The sequence below is a fragment of the Pinus tabuliformis genome, chromosome 9 (assembly GCF_031772625.1).
Source record: "Pinus tabuliformis cultivar Carrire ecotype Pingquan chromosome 9, CPIR1, whole genome shotgun sequence".
Classification (NCBI taxonomy): Eukaryota; Viridiplantae; Streptophyta; class Pinopsida; order Pinales; family Pinaceae; genus Pinus; species Pinus tabuliformis.
The window spans coordinates 1,465,247,902-1,465,268,206 of NC_142307.1; the positions used below are offsets into that span (position 1 = coordinate 1,465,247,902).

The following is a 20,305-nucleotide window of genomic DNA, read 5'->3' on the forward strand; positions in this document are numbered from 1 at the left end:
TTTTTTTTTTTTTTTGCATTAGACAAATACTTTGGCTTTAGGCACTGTTTTCACTGTTTTTATCAATGCAGCTAAGACGGTTTCTCAAAACTGGTTCCCTTTAGAGGTTTGGAGGATTCACCCAGGCATTTGAAACTTATGGGTGATCTAGGACAAGTAAGTGGTATAATTCTTTTGTAAATTTGAGTGTGAACTGTTTTGCATTTTTTTTCTCTCTTCCTTTCAGGCATGCATCAGAAACATGAAACAATTTTGTAAAAGCTTGTTTTCTCATTAACTTAATCCATTTTGTCTTTATAGGAACACATACGTGGGTTTTTCATACCTTTATTTTTTACATTGATAATATTAATTTATAATGTGTTGAACTTTCACTTTTTGTATGTGACTGGGGCCTTCGCTCTGCAAGGTTAATTATGCCCTTAATCCCATTAGGACTCCAAAGTAGCAGCAGAAGATGATCAATAATGCCCGTTTTACAACCCCTCCTACCTCTCTCAGGTTTTTAATTTTCTATCATATAAAACTCACTTATTCATGCTTTCTTGTTTTTTCCTTAAGATTCTTCCATGCTGGGCTGCTTGAACAAATTTAATTCATTTTGAGCTGCTTGAATTGAAATGATGTGTGGGCAATGTGGAATTAAGAAGCAATGGGGGGTTTTATCGACAGATCCACTTCCTCGTCATTCATGAACTCGGGTTTGTTGAGATCGGAAGTGGATAAGTTCATTCACAGTATACCAAGAAGCAGCTGTGGCGGTGCGCTCTCCACTGAATGCTCAGTTGCGCTCTCAACCAAAGCTTTCTGTTGGCTGTTTGGTGTTGCGGCCGTGTGAGTATGATTCCATTCATGTTGTGTTGTATTGTAGTTGCATAAATCTTTTTGATCCACATTGGTTGTGAGAGTTGGTCACACAATGGTTGTGAGGATTGGTCGGATACAGTTTAAAGTTTAGTTATAATGAAGTGGTGTTTCTTACTAACCCAATGATATGGATAACAGAGTGGTGTTTTCAATGAAGTGGTGTCTCCTACTAACTTAGTGGTTGATCAATTAAGTGAGTATGATATTTCTTTCTCTCTCTTTCGTCATCTTTCGTTTGTGCAGAATTTGTGTAAAACAATGATTAGATAAGCCTTTCTTAGAGCATCCTGGATTGGTTTTACAGCTATACAATCCCCTCTCTAAAGATCAGCTCAAAACTCTGCTAAGGATAAATTTGTTAATGACAATCTCTCTTAGAGCATCTCGGATTGGTTTTCCAGCTATACAGTCCCCCCCTCTAAAGATCAGCTCAAAACTCTGCTAAGGATAACTTTGTTAAGGACAATCTCTCTCAAGTTCAAAACTCTCCTAAGGATAACTTTGTTAAGGACAATCTCTCTCAAGCCGACTGTTGAGACAAGGGGCTCCTTCAGAATGCTAACTAATTTGGGATAGGCAACCTCAATTTACTAGATTTTTCTACTACCGCAATCTGTTGAGATTGTTAGCTTTTGCTTTCTGGCTATTTCCAATTGTCAATATATTCCTCTCAGAAAATGGAATACCTCAAAGGCTCTCTTGGAATACCTCAAAGGCTCTCTTGGGAGCCTTGTCTTCTTGGACAATCACGTCAATTTGGACTGCATGAGAGATTGGTTGAGAAAATTAGATCTGCTCTTTCTGGATATGTTTGAACCTCCTCTGTCCTTTGCAAGGGTAGCTGGTTGGCTGACTTGTTGAAAGCACTATTTTTGTCCATGGAGACAAAAACTGTATGAATAATATTTTAAAGAACACAAGGTTTTTTTCACTCAGCATACTTAAGTGCATTAATCGTGACACAACCAACAATCTTACTATAGTCAATGGCATCATTATGAGCTCAACATAGCCATGGCAAGTTAAACATGAGTTTGATAATGAACCCTTGAACAGCAATGAGCACAAACTCGCTACAACAAAAGTCTAAAGATCAATTTAGAATGGGGCTCAGGTTTTGGTTCAAAATATTCGATTTTATGCCACGGCTTCAATAATGCCACAGAATTTAGAATTAACTCAAGATTTGCTTCAGATCTTCTAGGGCTTACAAACCCGAAGCCCAAAATTTCATCAGACTTGACATGTGCAAATTTATCCTGCTGTAGTCAATATTGGATGCCATCATATCATTTCAAACCTCTCATTGATCACGTGGAATTTGTTGCATAGATAGTGAACAAGAGTTTGATTGTGTCAATTGTAGGTCTTTTCTCCAAGTATCATAAGAGATCCTCAGACTTCCCTCGGAGGCAGGCCTAAACAAGCCCTCTGTAATCTACACATTTAGATCCTCAGATGAACCATTAGCTTATGAAAAATTCCTTCAGTACATAGATTACAACATGCAACAAGTAGAAGATATAATCCACAAATGTTATCTGCGTGTCCTCTGATATAATCCTTGAAGCTAAAGGCAATCAATGGTGAAACAATTTTCATCAACAGGGATGCAAAAGATTTCAAATCCTCTTAGACAATTTAACTTGTATCACCACATTCCTGTTAGCACTCCTGCTATAAATGATTCTTCCATATACCCTTCCTGTTTTAACAAAACTGGCAGTAGCAGGCTTTAGTGAAAAAGATTCTTGGATAGAGCAATACACATCACAGTATAAAACCTCTTCCTGGTCATCAAGGCAACAATTGCCATCTTAGCTCAGGAAACCTTTCACTCAGCATACTTAAATACATTAATCATGACACAACCAACAATCTTACTATAGTCAATGGCATCATTATGAGCTCAACATAGCCATGGCAAGTTAAACATAAGTTTATTAATGAACCCTTGAACAACAACAAGCACAGACTCGCTACAACACAAGTCTAAAGATCAATTTAGAATGGGGCTCAGGTTTTGTTTCAAAATATTCGCTTTTATGCCACGGCTTCAATAATGCCACAAAATTTAGAATTAACTCAGGATTTGCTTCAGGTCTTCTAGGGCTTACAAACCCGAAGCCCAAAATTTCATCAGACTTGACATGTGCAAATTTATCCTGCTGTAGTCAATATTGGATGCCATCATATCATTTCAAACCTCTCATTGATCACCTGGAATTTGTTGCATAGATAGTGAACAAGAGTTTGACTTTGTGTCAATTGTAGGTCTTTTCTCCCCGTATCATAAGAGATCCTCAAACCTCCCTCAGAGGCAGGCCTAAACAAGCCGTCTGTAATCTACACATTTAGATCCTCAGATGAACCATTAGCTTATGAAAAATTCCTGCAGTACATAGATTACAACATGCAGCAAGTAGAAGATATAATCCACAAATGTTATCTGCGTGTCCTCTGATATAATCCTTGAAGCTAAAGGCAATCAATGGTGAAACAATTTTCATCAACAGAGATGCAAAATATTTCAAATCCTCTTAGACAATTTAACTTGTAGTTGTTATATATATGATGGCAAGCTATCTTATTATAGTGGAATACATGATATGATTGATATGATCAAAGTCAAACAGTTGACTTTGCTCATGTCCATCAAAAATCAGTTGATAGTTTTCATTTAAAAATATTTCTGCATTGTTCACTCTTTGCATGCCTTTATTTGGAAATAGTCAACTATGCACATCATATAAACATTCAGTCCATTACCTTGAGATTAACAAAATCCATTACAAGAAACACTTAACTATAACAAGCTATACATTTTTATTTGCTAGGACACCCACATTAGCTTACTTTATTCCTCAAAAACAGGTGGGTTTCTTGTTGTCATTAAATGGGACAAGAAAAAACATTCTTAACAATTGTAGGGTGTACAGAAATTCCAACATATCCTAGAATGTATTCATGGATTCGAATCCAAATAGCATTAGGAAAATATTACAATGTGCCCACATATCCAAGAATGTATCCAAAGGTCAGTACTCTAAAAAAGGCATTAGGCTTTTTTGAGTCATAATTCAACTTTCATTTTTGGGACTCAAGTAGTTGTTGAGGCAAAAAATTATTCAATTATGGTGTTGCAGGGTTTTGATGTTATCAAAGCACACATCCATCGACAAATCTTTCCTTGCTCCACTGTTGGCCCTAGAGGCACCTGGAGATGTCATTTCTTGGATCAGGTGACCAGGTTCTTCCCAGTTGCAAAATTGGACAAATTTCAGTGAAGTGAACTGAGAGTTTAAACTTCGCCCCACATTTGGACTTGTTTTTCTACATTATTACAGAGGTGATTATGGTTTGTGGACTGCCTTTTTGGTCTTCCTTGTTAGACTATTTTACTACATTCATGGTGAGTCACAAGAACTCAAATGCCATCCTATTTTACTTACTTGCTCATTCTTTCCTGCACAGTATATTGAGTTGAATAGCATGACATAACTGTAGTGTTTGACAAACTCAATTTGTTGGTAACATGGGAATTGGAACTGCCATTTTTATTTGTGTTACTAGTGAATATTGCTCCTTATCAAGCCATGAACCTGAGGCAAGTTGTTGTTTTCCTTAACAAATGATTAAATTGGTGTTTGGAAATGTGGATGGTAGTTTATGGGATGTTGTTGGTTTGCAGAGGAACCCAAGCTGGAATGGTCTTTTCCATAGCGGCTTCTGCATACTTGATCTATCAACACGTTACCAGGACAGGGGGTATTAAAAAGGCTTTTTATCAGGGAGTTGTTGTACCCACCATTGCTGTTGCGTGCCTTATCTGTGTGCCGTTCATATTCCTCATTAAAGGGTATATATTTTAATTTAACCAGGTGTCAGGCCTAAAAAGTGCCATATTTGTAAAGCCATCTGGACTCCCTACTTAAAATTTTCAAATTATTATTGTGGAAACTAGTACATGTAAGGTGGTGGGTAATAAAGATCGAGTATATAAATAAGTCCAACAAGCTGCATGATTGACTCCTTGGGAGCCTTGTCTTCTTGGCAAATCATGTCAATTTGGATTGCACGAGAGATTGGTTGAGAAAATTAGATCTACTCTTTATGGATATGTTTCAACCTCCTCTGTCCTTTGCAAGGGTAGCTGGTTGGCTGACTTGTTGAAAGCACTATTTTTGTCCATGGAGACAAAAACTGTATGAATAATATTTTAAAGAACACAAGGTTTTTTTCACTCAGCGTACTTAAGTACATTAATCATGACACAACCAACAGTCTCACTATAGTCAATGGCATCATTATGAGCTCAACATAGCCATGGCAAGTTAAACATGAGTTTATTAATGAACCCTTGAACAGCAACGAGCACAACTCGCTACAACAAAAGTCTAAAGATCAATTTAGAATGGGGCTCAGGTTTTGTTTCAAAATATTCGATTTTATGCCACGGCTTCAATAATGCCACAGAATTTAGAATTAACTCAGGATTTGCTACAAGTCTTCTAGGGCTTACAAACCCGAAGCCCAAAATTTCATTAGACTCGACATGTGCAAATTTATCCTATTGTAGTCAATATTGGATGCCATCATATCATTTCAAACCTCTCATTGATCACGTGGAATTTGTTGCATATATAGTGAACAAGAGTTTGACTTTGTGTCAATTGTAGGCCTTTTCTCCAAGTATCATAAGAGATCCTCAGACTTCCCTCAGAGGCAGGCCTAAACAAGCCCTCTGTAATCTACACATTTAGATCCTCAGATGAACCATTAGCTTATGAAAAATTCCTTCAGTACATAGATTAAAACATGCAGCAAGTAGAAGATATAATCCACAAATGTTATCTGCGTGTCCTCTGATATAATCCTTGAAGCTAAAGGAAATCAATGGTGAAACAATTTTCATCAACAGGGATGCAAAAGATTTCAAATACTCTTAGAAAATTTAACTTGTATCACCACTCCCCTGTTAGCACTCCTGCTATAAATGATTCTTCCATATACCCTTCCTGTTTCAACAAAACTGGCAGTAGCAGGCTTTAGTAAAAAAGATTCTTGGATAGAGCAATACACATCGCAGTATAAAACCTCTTCCTGGTCATCATGGCAACAATTGCCATCTTAGCTCAGGCAGCCTTTCACTCAGCATACTTAAATACATTAATCATGACACAACCAACAATCGTACTATAGTCAGTGGCATCATTATGAGCTCAACATAGCCATGGAAAGTTAAACATCAGTTTATTAATGAACCCTTGAACAACAACAAGCACAAACTCGCTACAACAAAAGTCTAAAGATCAATTTAGAATGGGGCTCAGGTTTTGTTTCAAAGTATCCGATTTTATGCCACGGCTTCAATAATGCCACAGAATTTAGAATTAAATCAAGATTTGCTTCAGATCTTCTAGGGCTTACAAACCCGAAGCCCAAAATTTCATCAGACTTGACATATGCAAATTTATCCTGCTGTAGTCAATATTGGATGCCATCATATCATTTCAAACCTCTCATTGATCACATGGAATTTGTTGCATAGATAGTGAACAAGCGTTTGACTTTGTGTCAATTGTAGGTCTTTTCTCCAAGTATCATAAGAGATCCTCACACTTCCCTCAGAGGCAGGCCTAAACAAGCCCTCTGTAATCTACACATTTAGATCCTCAGATGAACCATTAGCTTATGAAAAATTCCTTCAGTACATAGATTACAACATGCAGCAAGTAGAAGATATAATCCACAAATGTTATCGGCGTGTCCTCTGATATAATCCTTGAACCTAAAGGCAATCAATGGTGAAACAATTTTCATCAACATGGATGCAAAAGATTTCAAATCCTCTTAGACAATTTAACTTGTAGTTGTCATATATGTGATGGAAAGCTATCTTATTATAGTGGAATACCCGATATGATTGATATGATCAAAGTCAAACAGTTGACTTTGCTCATGTCCATCAAAAATCAGTTGATAGTTTTCATTTAAAAATATTTCTGCATTGTTCACTCTTTGCATACCTTTATTTGGAAATAGTCAACTATGCACATCATATAAACATTCAGCCCATTACCTTGAGATTAACAAAATCCATTACAAGAAACACTTAACTATAACAAGCTATACATTTTTATTTGCTAGGACACCCACATTAGCTTACTTAATTCCTCAAAAACAGGTGGGTTCCTTGTTGTCATTAAATGGGACAAGAAAAAACATTCTTAACAGTTGTAGGGTGTACAGAAATTCCAACATATCCTAGAATGTATTCATGGATTCAAATCCAAATAGCAGTAGGAAAATATTACAATGTGCCCACATATCCAAGAATGTATCCAAAGGTCAGTACTCTAAAAAAGGCATTAGGCTTTTTTGAGTCATAATTCAACTTTTATTTTTGGGACTCAAGTAGTTGTTGAGGCAAAAAATGATTCAATTATGGTGTTGCAGGGTTTTGATGTTATCAAAGCACACAACCATCGACAAATCTTTCCTTGCTCCACTGTTGGCCCTAGAGGCACCTGGAGATGTCATTTCTTGGATCAGGTGACCAGGTATTTCCCAGTTGCAAAATTAGACAAATTCCATTGAAGTGAACTGAGAGTTTAAACTTCGCCCCACATTTGGATTTGTTTGTCTACATTATTACAGAGGTGATTATGGTTTGTGGACTGCCTTTTTGGTCTTCCTTGTTAGACTATTTTACTACATTCTTGGTGAGTCACAAGAACTCAAATGCCATCCTATTTTACTTACTTGGTCGTTCTTTCCTGCACAGTATATTGAGTTGAATTGCATGACATAACTGTAGTGTTTGACAAACTTAATTTGTTGGGAACAGGGGAATTGGAACTACCATTTTTATTTGTGTTACTGGTGATTATTGCTCCTTATCAAGCCATGAACCTGAGGCAAGTTGTTGTTTTCCTTAACAAATGATTGGATTGGTGTTTGGAAATGTGGATGGTAGTTTATGGGATGTTGTTGGTTTGCAGAGGAACTCAAGCTGGAATGGTCATTTCCATAGCGGCTTCTGCATACTTGATCTATCAACATGTCACCAGGACAGGTGTTATTAAAAAGGCTTTTGATCAGGGAGTTGTTGTCCCCACCATTGCTGCTGCGTGCCTTATCTGCGTGCCGTTCATATTCCTCGTTAAAGGGTATATATTTTAATTTAACCAGGTGTCAGGCCTAAACAGTGCCATATTTGTAAAGCCATCTGGACTCCCTACTTAAAAATTTCAAATTATTATTGTGGAAAATAGTACATGTAAGGTGTTGTGTAATAAAGATCTAGTATATAAATAAGTCCAACAAGCTGCATGATTGATTCCTTGGGAGCCTTGTATTCTTGGAAAATCATGTCAATTTGGATTGCATGAGAGATTGGTTGAGAAAATTAGATCTGCTCTTTCTAGATATGTTTGAACCTCCTCTGTCCTTTGCAAGGGTAGCTGGTTGGCTGGCCTCCTCTGTCCTTTGCAAGGGTAGTTGGTTGGCTGACTTGTTGAAAGCACTATTTTTGTCCATGGAGACAAAAACTGTATGAATAATATTTTGAAGAACACAAGGTATTTTCAGTGATCAAACCATGCCTTTTATTCAAAGTTGCAGATACCATACATGCATTGATATTCCTTTGCTTTTAAAAAATAAAGGATCCTCTATATTATGAGAGTATACTGAGTTGGAGGGTTTTAAAATTCAGGTTAAATAACTTATTTCTTTGCCTTTTATGCATGCGAGGCATGATCACACAAAGTTATCCATTATTCACAGTTCTGAAATATTGTGGAGCTCCTGTGCACAGTATTTATTTTCAATTTTTTGATATTTTCTATCTGTTTTCTATCAATTTTTTTATGTCGCTTAATCTGGCATCCTTACTATTTTGATGCCAAATTTGTTACTGGATACAGAATCTACTTTCAGTCTACTAATTTTGATATTTTCAATCCGTTATTCGATCCGATTACAACACATTCTATTTTCAATCCATTATATGATATTGTTGCTCCAGTGCACCTTCTGTCTTCTTAAAACAAGATAATACCACGGATTATATAACTCGCAATAAGTCGAGATATGCAGGCTGTTTAAGGCAATATCCCATTTTTTTTCGGAGCCTTCTGTCTTCTTAGAACAAGATAATACCATGGATTATATAACTCACAATTGTCAAGATATGCAGGCTGTTTTAGGCAATATCCCATTTTTGTTTCTAAGCCTCTGTGACTTCAATTCTAAATGAGTTTCCATATAGAACAAGTAATTTTTTCTTTCTTTATTGAGAAAGAACATATGTTAAGTTTCTATATAATATTATGGTGAAGTTAAATATTGAATTAGTATAAAGATAATTTGTTTATGATATAAGGATCTATTTTCTTATAGTAATTGGATTATTATTAGTTTTTACTGAGGTAAGACTTTGCAATATAAAAAGTGACTTTACAATATAAAAAGCTTATTGACTTATTGAACAATGTAATTATGCAATGTTTAATTTTGAAAAACAAATAATTATTATTAGTTTTTACTGAGATAAGATTAGAGTATTTTTTTTTGTTTATTGATTTATTGACCAATGTAATTTATAATGTTTAACTTTGAAAAACAAATATTTATATTTCAATATTATTAAAAATAATAATAATTTTTAAACATTTAATTGGACCATAATTTAAAGGTCTCATTCTTCTAGGGTACTTGATATTTTACTAGCTTAAAATTATAATTAAATTAAATCAAAACTTGATTCTGAAATAATATAAAATTAGTATAAACCTGACTTACAATGATGGGGGCTTACATAAACAATGTCGCGCTATTCCAAAGTTGGGATTTATCAATGTTTGACATTAATCAACATGCCATTTGTTCCCTTCCATTTAAAAGTTCAACTTGGTTTCCTGATCAAGAAATATCGATTGCATCCCTCCTTCTTAGCAACTCAATAATGATAAATGACTGAATTAACACTTCAACATATAAAAAGCAGAATTGTGAAAAAACATATGTTTTGTAATGTTGCTTCTCACCCATGCTTTTGTTCTCTTTAGAAAGTGATGTTCCTAACATTTATCCAAAGGGAAATTTTGACAATTTGCCAAACTGGTGCAGCTATAAAGACAACCAAAAATGTTAGAAATGAGTACTATAAAAGAAAGTGTCTTATGTGTCATGCAACAAGATCAGAACCGTCTTGTCAATAATCAAGCTTAACATACTAAATTTTTAACGCATCCATTCATGCTATCAAAGCAATGCAGAATCTTGTATGAAACTTACCAGAGGTGAGCTTGCTCCACATGAAGAATCTACGAGACAATTGACATATTCTCAGCATGTTTCTCCTTATTTCCACGTGTCACAAGAAGCAACTTCTAGACCAATAGAGGATAGTATAGAGAAGCATTCAACCCACTCCCAAATAGTGCTCAAACTTCATCTTGTATTACCAATAATCCTGACAAGAGCACGTTCCATTCCTAAAATGGTGAAAACGTATAGCGTCCCTTGCTACAATTTCACGTCCAACAATCTTAGAAATAAACTTGACAGCATTATGACAGTCACCACATACACGAAGGTTCTTTATTATTCGAATAGGGGCCCCCGGAGGTGTGCTCATAAGCCCAAATGCAATGGCTAGCTTCTCACTGTGATGGAGGACAAAGTTTTTGTTCGGTACATAACCCGCCTCGTCCATTGGCCCGGCCAATGTATTCAACATTGCATGAACTTCCTCTATTTGTGGGTGTGATCTATCTGCTGACATGAATGCATGTACTCTATTCTTGACCTCAATCCCGCTGAACCCTGGCTTCTTTTTAGCGTCTCTGTCTTTCATCATTTTTCTAACCTTGGCTGCATCATCCCACCTGCCAGCTGCAGAATAGATATTTGAAAGCAGCACATATTCCGAAGTATTTTTCGGCTCCAAATCGAAAAGAAATTGTGCGACACGCTTTCCTATTTCCATATTGCCGTGAACTCTGCAAGCACTGAGTAGTACCACCCAGATACTGACATAAGGTTCAAATGGCATCTTATTGATGAAATCTTCTGCCTCGTCTAGACGACCAGCACGACTAAGAAGGTCAATCATGCAAGCATGATGATCCATTCTTGGTGTGATGTTATGTTCATGCCTCATGGAATGAAAGTAATAATGTCCTCAATCTACTAGACCTATATGGCTGCAAGTAGAGAAACCAAGGAAGGTTATGGCATCTGGACTAATGCCTGTCAGTAGCATTTTGCTCAAAAAGTTTCAAGGTTTCCACCCCATCCCCATGCTGAGCATGACCAACAATCATTTCATTCCATGAGACAACATCACACTCAATCATCTTCTCAAAAACTTTCCGTGCATCTTTTATGCCTCCACATTTGGCATACATAGTAACTAGGACGTTGACCATAGACATCTAGACATGGGTGACTCAAACCCCATACAAAGAATGTGGGCATGGATGTGTCTTCCATGCTCAAGCACTGCTAGGTTGGTACACGCACTAACAATGCTAGCAAAAGTTGCCTCATTTGGCTTCAAACCAGTGTGTTGCATTTGACAAAAGAGTTTTAGAGCCTCTTCACTATACCCATGCTGCACATACCCTGCAATCATTGCATTGCAAGAGATCACATCTTGTTCAGGAATTTTGTCTAACACTTGACGGGCATATTGTAGGCTGCCAGATTTAGCATACATGTCTACAAGAGCACTTCCAACAAACATATTTGAGTCAAAACCAGTCTGGATAATGTGGCCGTGAAGTTGTTTACCTTCTTCAAAAGTAGGTAAGCTGCAACTTACACTGAGAATGCTTGCATAAGTGAATTGATTCAGTTTCACACCTATCTGTTTCATTTGGAAACTAACCTTTAAGGCCTCTTGATAATGGTCATTATGTGCATATCCTGCAATAATTGCATTCCATGAGATTAAGTCTCCTGCATTTTATCAAACACACATAGTGCATCTTCTATGGTTTGAGTTTTGGCATACGTTGTAACAATAGCATTGCACACGGAAACTAGGGACTAGAATCCACTTTTGATAATGTATGCATGGACCTGTCTGCCAAACCTCAAATCAATGAGAATAACACACGCATTGACGACACTGACAAATGTCAACTCATTTGGCTTCATACCGGTCTGGTGAATTTCATTAAAAAACCTTGTGGCCTCGTCCGCTTGCCCATTTTGGGCATATCCTGCAACCATGGTAGTCCAAGAAACATTGTTTCGAACCGGCATTAAATAAAACATTTGGCGTGCACCATCTACTCTCCCACATTTGGCATACATATCAACAAGACCAGTCCCAACAAATACATTTGACTCAAATCCGAGCTTAACAACCTGTCCATGAATTTTCCTCCCATATCCCAAATCCACCATGCTTGCACATGCACTTACAACACTGGCTAAGGTGAACTCATCAGGTTTTGTGCCCATCCATTGCAGCTGGCCATATAAATCCATGGCTTCAACCTGATCACCACATCGGGCATATGCCGCAATCATTGCATTCCAGGAAACTATGCTACGTTCATGCATTTTGTCAAACAGACATCGTGCATTTTCCACATACCCACATTTTGCATAGCCTGTAAGAACCATAGTCCATGAACAAACATCTCATTCAGGGATTGTGTCAAACACTTGGCATGCATCCTTATTTGGGGACAAGAACACAGGTCCTTGAGCTGCGGCCATGGTTTTAATACCAATCCACTTTTGACTTCTTCCTTGCTTGGTAGCAATTTACAGAAAACTCTGTACCCCAACAACTAGTAAGCTCGAAACTTGTTCATATCAGACACTAATATATCCAGGGTTTTCAAATGGGCATCTCTAAAATTTTGGAAAAGAAATTTAAGCATTTGGCAAGTTTTGACCTACTACTCATAAACATCAATCCAAAAAAGGAGTATGTGTTGTAGTATTTGTAAATGAGTAAACATTCAAATTTAGTTTTATATGAAAAATGATTTAGTATGCATAATGAAACATTAAACTAAAATAATAATAATAAAACAGTTTAATTGACATCTCATATGAACTTAGTAGTGAAAAATGTCATTTTAATAGAGTTCTGGCAAGTTAAGGAATTTGTGCATCCCTATATCTACGAAAATGTCACCGAGAGTTGAATTGGGATATTAAAAACACATTCGAGGTTTTATCCAAAAGAAAGTTCATGACATCTCATATGAAGTTAGTAGTGAAAAATGTCATTTTAATAGAGTTCTGGCAAGTTAAGGAATTTGTGCATCCCTATATTTACGAAAATTTCACATTTGAGGTTTTATCCAAAAGAAAGTTCATAACATCTCATATGAAGTTAGTAGTGAAAAATGTCATTTAATAGAGTTCTGGCAAGTTAAGGAATTTGTGCATCCATATATTTACGAAAATTTCACCAGAGAGTTTGATTTCAGCAAGGAGTTTGATGGCTTTCACTTGTATTTTTCGAAACACCTAGTTGACAAAACCATGTAGTAGGAAAAGGACATTTAATTTTTACTTTCATGATGGTTTGTGACAGCTAGCAACCTTGTGTGCCCTCTTTAAAAGTGAAAATTCGTTCTTAAATATGTAACATATGGAAAACAAAATCTCCAAATACAAAAAGAAACTTAAAATAATGTACAAAAATATGTTCACATAAACAACAAATGTTACATGAATAATGGATAACCTCTATATAACATTAACTATAACTCATTATCATCCACCCTTGCTTTCAAGAATGTCCATTCACATGTTTCTATTCTTCCACACACTACTATTACTTATCCATATTCAAAACACACATAACTAATAGCTTCAAGTGTAACTCAATATCATCCACCTTTGCGTTCAACAATGTCCATTCACATGTCACTATTTTTCTACACACTATTATTTATAAAATATTTATATTCAGCGTACACATAACTAACAATCTCAATTGCAACTCTTTATCATCCACTCTTGCTTTCAACAATGACCATTCACATGTTCCTATTTTTCCACACTTTATGCCTTACGGCTTTTCCTTTGCAACATCAGGTGCAAATGCTAGTTATAGTTGTTCTATTGCAGGGAGTAACTTGACCATGGCTCTTGCTTCTTGAGTTAATTTGGGAAGTTTTTAGAATGAAAGGGATTACCTTTCCACCTTACATTTGGTGTTCAACTCTTGGGATTATGAATGGATCTACGGTCTGTCTCCCAGGTTATTGATCGACGGAGTGGATTAGTCGTTGGAGTTTCTTGGTAACTGCGTCACTTTCGCGCACCCCCACCCAGAGCTCATTCGACACTGAAACTGTGCGATTTCTTCTCTGCAATTGGTAGGGTTTTAAGGTTTTCTCTCCAGGGGTTTCCTTAATTTATTGTATGAGAGTCTCCTGTAACACGGTTTGCATCAACTGCAACAAAATTATAATGTGACAACCACCATACGACTCCAATAATCATGATTTTCAGGTAAACTGTCTCGTTCATGATACATTTTACAATTTTCCCATTGTTTAAAGAACCATGTTCTTTTGACCCTTCGCGTTTGTTCCATAACAGAGTCTCCATTTTCCATCGTGACATCAGTTAGGGAAAGGTTGCGTAAGGATTTTTCGAGCACCTACCATCCACGGGTAACCCTATTTGTCAACCTGACTGATATACACACCTATTAATGTTCCTTTGAGGGTTAATCTACAGTTTTCTACATTCTGTACGTTTTTATAGAAAACGCATGAAGGGTTTTGCTTCAATTTCTCAGGTAAATTGCATGTTCCCCTCAAACCCTAAGCTTTTATTTTTATTTTTCAACAATATTTTATTACCCTGACTTACCCTTGTTTCCATTTGTAGGTATGGGCTGATTCATTCAAGATTTCCACTTATTCTCTAGACTTTGCAGTCACATTAAAGTTTATGCGTGTTCTACAAAGGTACAGGTATGATTCTCTCTTGCCACTGCCAATGTTTCTTTCCCTGGAGTCATACAACAGTTAATTCTACTTCTGATTTCGAGAGGCCACTTCTTGGAGCCGAGAGCTTCTCTGGAAGTCCTTATTACTTTACTTAGGTGGCACATGGTTTGTAACCTTGTCAATAACTATTGTCTTGAGGGATTGAGGGTTTTATTCAAGATTTGGCCACCGACCATTAATGTTTAAACTGTATATAAATTCAGGGAATGACTTCATATGATTTATTTTATTGTCCGATGTAAAAATGGGTTGAAACACTTGTTTGGTTCGCTTTCTGTTTGGAATAGTTTTGCTGTAAGGAAAAAGGGTTTTGTATATTTATTCAAGATCTTGTGGTTTCCAGACTTGTAGTTATATAATTAAACTCACATAACAGTTCTGTTTCAGTGGCATAGTTTTAATCGTGATTTTTATATAAAGAAATAGATGTTCTATTTGCATGTATGGAATGTTAATAACCTAATTTCTTTGTTTATTCTTCCTCTCTTAAAGTTTACATTTCATTACTATTAATATGTAATATTTATTTGTTTGTAATACTTAGTTTGTATGATCAATGGACTCACTCAGAGGATGGAGGGACTCTCTCTAGGTTGCCATAACAGCTCAACCAAGAGGCTAACCCTGCATACCTATAGTAATTTTTGGCTGCTCAATTTCATCGTTTAATCTATAAATATTGCCATAACAGCTCAACCAAGAGGCTAACCTTGCATACCTATCCAGTGAAAAATAATAATATTACCACCATTCCTATAATTTTTGGGTGCTCAATTTCATTGTTTAATCTAAATAAATGGTATCCATAACCCACAAATATATTTACATTCCAGACCTGTTTTGATTAAATAGACCTGTTTTGTTTTAATCAAAACAGTAACTACACTAGTACCATTATTTACAAGGCAAACATTTTAAGAAATATTTTTTCAAGAAAATCATGCCTTTAACTAGTATCAAACTAAGATACCTATCTGCACCAGATTGATGAGGTTTCCTTAGGAAATCACCAGGGAAGGGAGAATGCTCCTCCCAACCAATGAGCAAGGTACCATTGCCTATGCTCTCCCTGAGCCACTTCACTTTTAGGTCAGTTTTTCTTTTGGAGAGAGACCCAACTAAGTCTATCTAGGACTTGTCGCTGAGAATTCACACAAACTTACCAATCTGTTCAAGAAATTCCACTGGTCGCCCACTCGCTTAAGAATATCCTACAAGGGAACGTCGTGCCTACTCTCCACATCGTCTTGTCTAAGAGCATTTACACTCCTCTTCCTCTTGATTGCCTTATGTGTTTCTTTTTTTCTCCTCACTTTCTTGGCTCTTTTTTCCTAAACTGAAATATTTATCTCTGGCAAAAAAAGTAATTCTCATCTAGCATTATTACTTTCTCGTAATTTTCCATGACTAACCTCAACCATCTTTGTTAATATTATTAGCATAATAAAACAAAATTAATAACCATATTCACTTCAAGACTTTTTCTCCGACCCAGTCTTTAACGAATCATTTTCCCGTCAAAATAATTAAATAAAATTAAATTAATGACAAGTGATTTATTTGAATAAGCGACAAAGCTATCGCACAACTATTATTCAACGCACAGGTGATAAATGACGGAGTTGTCTATAATGCGATTTTTTGGAGATTGTGATAAATGACGGAGTTGTCTATAATGCGATTTTTTGGAGATTCCGGTGACGGAATCCGGCGGAAGAAATTGAGGTTAAATCTTGATTTCTTGCAGTTAAAATGGTTTTTTAACTGCATATTTGGATTCAGCATCCTCGAAAACCCCTCAGACGCTTTCATTGTGCATAAACTAGCTATTAAACTTGAGATTCCAATAAATTCCTGCCGGATTTCGACCGGAAAAACTCGCCGGAAAGGCTTTCAAAAGTCGCGTTATAGACAACTGCATAAATGACGGGCCACATTAAAATTGGTTATGGCATGGGGAAGTGAAGATGGACTAGCTTTCTATTGTGTGAATGAAGTGGCGTATAGTTACATACGATAAGTGGGACCTTTTTCAGAAATAGTTATTTTATATATATATATATATATATTTTAAAGATTTTTTCAGTAGTTATTATTTATATATATATATATTAAAGTAAATAAAATTTTAGTTGAATTAATTGTTTTTTTTCACTTTTATATAAAATTGATAAATTTATTATAATTTATTTTTTAATTGATATAAAGGATAATTATCGTTGAGAAGTTTGCTTTTTTCATATATATAAAATTGGTAAAAATATTATAATCTAATTTTTAATTGGTATAAAGGATAATTATTGTTGAGAAGTTTTATTATTTGAAATAATTTGTAATGGTTTATAAAAGAGTAGATTTTCATTGAAATATGTAATAAAATTAAAGTAATTTTAAATGTTATTATATAATTAAAAATTGTTTGACTATAAATATAAATAGTATAAATAAGAAAGTTAATATTTTTAAAGTTATTTTTTTTAATTATTTATAATAAAATTGTATATTTTCTTTTATTATGTTAATATTAATGATTTTTCGCAAAAAATGTTTTAATAATGCATTCATTCATCATTAATCCAAAATTTAGTAAAAATAACACTGTTTAATATAAAAACAATTTATATTTACATATGAACAGTAAAATGTACATATTGATTCTTTACTTTACATGATGTTGAAATTTTAAATTTCTTTTATTTATAAAATAACTTTTTTATGAAGATCATTTGCTTTTTTTTTTTTTATACTTATAGTTTTAAGTTTTATGTAAAGTTACTAAAATCCAATTCTTTTAAAAGTTTTATATAAAGTTACTCAAATCTTATGTAAATTTCACTCTCACATCTCTAAATTTTTATCATATGATTTTTTATAATAAAAAACAAAAAAACAAATACACCATAAAGTATTCATAACAATAAACATACCAACTATACTAGTTGTAACTTATATTATCAAAACAAAATAATATAAATAATAATGAAAATTTACAAGATACATATTGGAATATATTTTTTAATAAATTTACCACTAAAATATATACATGAGCAAGATCATAACTCTCAAACATGATCTAAATAACACTAGATTCAAATTTTAAAAGGGTTCAAGATTTTACAAGATAGAAACATTTCATATGTACCTTGTGGGTTACTTTTAGGGAGGGGATGAGGGTTGTACTATGCAAAAATATAATTCACAACTACTAACAAATTCCTACCCAACTATAAAGAAATTCAACCCAACAAAGAAAAAAAAAAACTTTAAAACATACACGATATTTTTTACTATCCACGTGTTTAAATTTTCACCCGTGAGCAAGGACATGCCATTGTCATGTCGACCTGTCAAATCCATCTTTACACTGAAAAGATCGCTGAAATGAACGACTTCTTACAGTGATACTGCACTCGATAAATCCCACGTTTTTCAACGATCAGATATACAGCTGTCATTCTTTGGTACAAGAAAATTCAATCTATTATCAGAGTCTACCATTTTGCTTTTGGACAATCCCATGCATGTAGTGTAACGAGGTTGAGGAGTTGTTCAAAAAATTATGGAAATTTTAGTTATATTTAGAGAAAATCTGGTAAGTATTTTTGTAAATCCAAGTTATAGTTGTTAAACTTCAAAATTTTAGGTGTCCTAGACTTTTTTAATGGTGCTGAATCCATTTCCACTATCAAAAACACTACTTCCACAATTTTTTTTGAAATTTTTAAACCAGAAATATTTAAAAACTCTACGTTGTGTTATATAACACCTTGCTGCTCCTGTAATGTTGATGCCAAAGTTTTCTATTATGTCCTGTAATGTGAATGTCAAGTTTTGTATTAGGTCCTGTAATGTATTGTGTAATGTGAATGTCAAATATTTGAAATATGCAAATTTAATAAATCTTTATTAAAAAAAACCTGAAATCTCAATATGAAATACAAGGAAAATTATTCGAATCCCATCTCGACGCATAAGTAAAGGGAGTTGTCTATAATGCAATTTTTTGGAAATTCCGGTGAGGGAAGAAATTGAGATTAAATCATGATTTGTTGCAGTTAAAATGGTTTTTTAACTGCATATTTGGATTCAGCACCCTGAAAAACCCCTGGGACGCTTTGATTGTGCAGAAACTAGCTATCAAACTTGCGATTCCAATAAATTGCTGCCGGATTTTCACCGGAAAAACCCACCGGAAAAGCTTTCAAAAAGTCGCGTTATAGACAACTGCTAAGTAAATAAATAAATAAATAAATAAATATGCTGTAATAAAGATAAAAGGTTAAATTATATATTATTTAAAATTGTGTTGGTCAAGTGTAATGTGACATGTGGGGTCAAAATTAACATAAATAAATAAATAAATAAATATGCTGTAATAAAGATAAAAGGTTAAATTATATATTATTTAAAATTGTGTTGGTCAAGTGTAATGTGACATGTGGGGTCAAAATTAACGGATCGATTATTTGGTTTTTTGTTTCTTTTTAATTCATTTGGTTTATTAATATTTTTATATTAAAAGAATAAATTAGATCGAGTGAAATTATAAAATAGGAATAAAATTATAAATATGATAATTTATATTTTCTTTAATAACTATGAGTTTATAAATCTATTTAGATCATGTTAATTTTAGATAAAAAGATTATATTTTTAGATATATAATTTTGTTTTAATTAAAATTTTAAATAAATATTTATATTTCTAAATACTTATTTAAATAAAATAAAATAAGATATTTTTATAATATATTTATATTAAATTGTTTATTTGATCTAGAATAGAAGATGATGGGTGTATTTTTAAGTCATTCTGTGATGTGATAAGTGATGGGTGTACTCTTAAGTCACACTGTGATGTGAAGGTCAAGAGAAGGTTATCTATTAGAAATTTTGTAGGCAAAAACCTAGTCATGTTAAGGATTGGTGTGACCCACTCTGAGTGTGATTCACATGTGATTTTGAAGATTTTGAATGCTTAGATGCCTCCATAGGTGATTTTGAAGGCTTTGAAGGCTTTGAAGATTTTGAACGCTTAGATGCCTCCACAGGTAATTTTGTAGGCTTTGAAGACTTAAATATCCCTAGTTTCGTTTTCTCAAACCACACATCAAACTTGATATAATATCTGATGATGAACTTCAACTACTTAACAAACAAAAAAAAATATTTATTTATATTAAATTAAAAATACAATTATCAACCATTATTAATTATATAACATATAAAAATAAATAATATAATAAAATAAAATATACTTATAGTATATTTATATTAAATTAAAAATAAAATTATTAACCATTATTACTTCTACAAATTTATTATAAGCTTACCCCGTGTAAAAGAGTCATTTTTTGCTTTCGAAACTTTATAGGTGTCGCACTTGACTAATTTTAATTAATTTATAGAAGTAACCATGAAAAACAACTATAT

The 20,305-nt window shown here is 34.2% G+C and overlaps 2 protein-coding genes, 2 long non-coding RNA genes and 1 pseudogene across 5 annotated transcripts; 3 read left to right on the top strand and 2 right to left on the bottom strand.

Moving 5' to 3' along the window:
• Positions 1 to 338: 338 nt before the first annotated feature.
• Positions 339 to 4,343, top strand: LOC149154116 (uncharacterized). The gene is made up of 3 exons (XR_016262918.1): positions 339 to 501; positions 673 to 834; positions 4,014 to 4,343. It is a non-coding gene; the product is annotated as an uncharacterized LOC149154116 (long non-coding RNA).
• A 67-nt stretch (positions 4,344 to 4,410) lies between these two features.
• LOC149154117 (cold-regulated 413 inner membrane protein 2, chloroplastic-like) lies at positions 4,411 to 8,337 on the top strand. The gene is made up of 5 exons (XM_089440858.1): positions 4,411 to 4,726; positions 7,327 to 7,422; positions 7,528 to 7,592; positions 7,718 to 7,787; positions 7,872 to 8,337. Exons 1-5 carry the CDS (start codon positions 4,521 to 4,523, stop codon positions 8,050 to 8,052), a joined length of 618 nt encoding a protein of 205 aa, XP_089296984.1. The 5' UTR covers positions 4,411 to 4,520; the 3' UTR covers positions 8,053 to 8,337.
• A 1,999-nt stretch (positions 8,338 to 10,336) lies between these two features.
• LOC149154118 (pentatricopeptide repeat-containing protein At2g22070 pseudogene) lies at positions 10,337 to 11,008 on the bottom strand (annotated as a pseudogene).
• Positions 11,009 to 11,120: 112 nt separating this feature from the next.
• On the bottom strand, positions 11,121 to 12,513 carry LOC149154119 (pentatricopeptide repeat-containing protein At4g18520, chloroplastic-like). Its single transcript, XM_089444054.1, has 3 exons — positions 11,962 to 12,513; positions 11,405 to 11,746; positions 11,121 to 11,312 (listed from the first exon to the last, which is right to left on the bottom strand). The coding sequence occupies exons 1-3, from the start codon at positions 12,511 to 12,513 to the stop codon at positions 11,121 to 11,123; spliced, it is 1,086 nt and encodes a 361-aa protein (XP_089300180.1).
• A 1,471-nt stretch (positions 12,514 to 13,984) lies between these two features.
• On the top strand, positions 13,985 to 14,913 carry LOC149154120 (uncharacterized). Of its 2 annotated transcripts, none has more exons than XR_016263545.1 (3): positions 13,985 to 14,367; positions 14,485 to 14,659; positions 14,752 to 14,913. It is a non-coding gene; the product is annotated as an uncharacterized LOC149154120 (long non-coding RNA). The 2 variants fall into 2 exon arrangements; XR_016263544.1 differs by having other exon boundaries at positions 13,986 to 14,367; positions 14,458 to 14,659.
• The last annotated feature ends 5,392 nt before the right edge of the window (positions 14,914 to 20,305 follow it).

Coding starts and splice junctions, on each gene's coding strand:
- LOC149154117 (XM_089440858.1), top strand. CDS start 4,521: ATGTGGATGGTAGTTTATGGGATGTTGTTGGTTTGCAGAGGAACCCAA. Junction 4,727..7,326: donor TTCATATTCCTCATTAAAGG/GTATATATTTTA, acceptor ATGGTGTTGCAG/GGTTTTGATGTTATCAAAGC. Junction 7,423..7,527: donor GATGTCATTTCTTGGATCAG/GTGACCAGGTAT, acceptor ACATTATTACAG/AGGTGATTATGGTTTGTGGA.
- LOC149154119 (XM_089444054.1), bottom strand. CDS start 12,513: ATGGTTCTTACAGGCTATGCAAAATGTGGGTATGTGGAAAATGCACGA. Junction 11,747..11,961: donor ATTTGAGGTTTGGCAGACAG/GTCCATGCATAC, acceptor CAAATGAAACAG/ATAGGTGTGAAACTGAATCA. Junction 11,313..11,404: donor AGGCAACTTTTGCTAGCATT/GTTAGTGCGTGT, acceptor ACCCATGTCTAG/ATGTCTATGGTCAACGTCCT.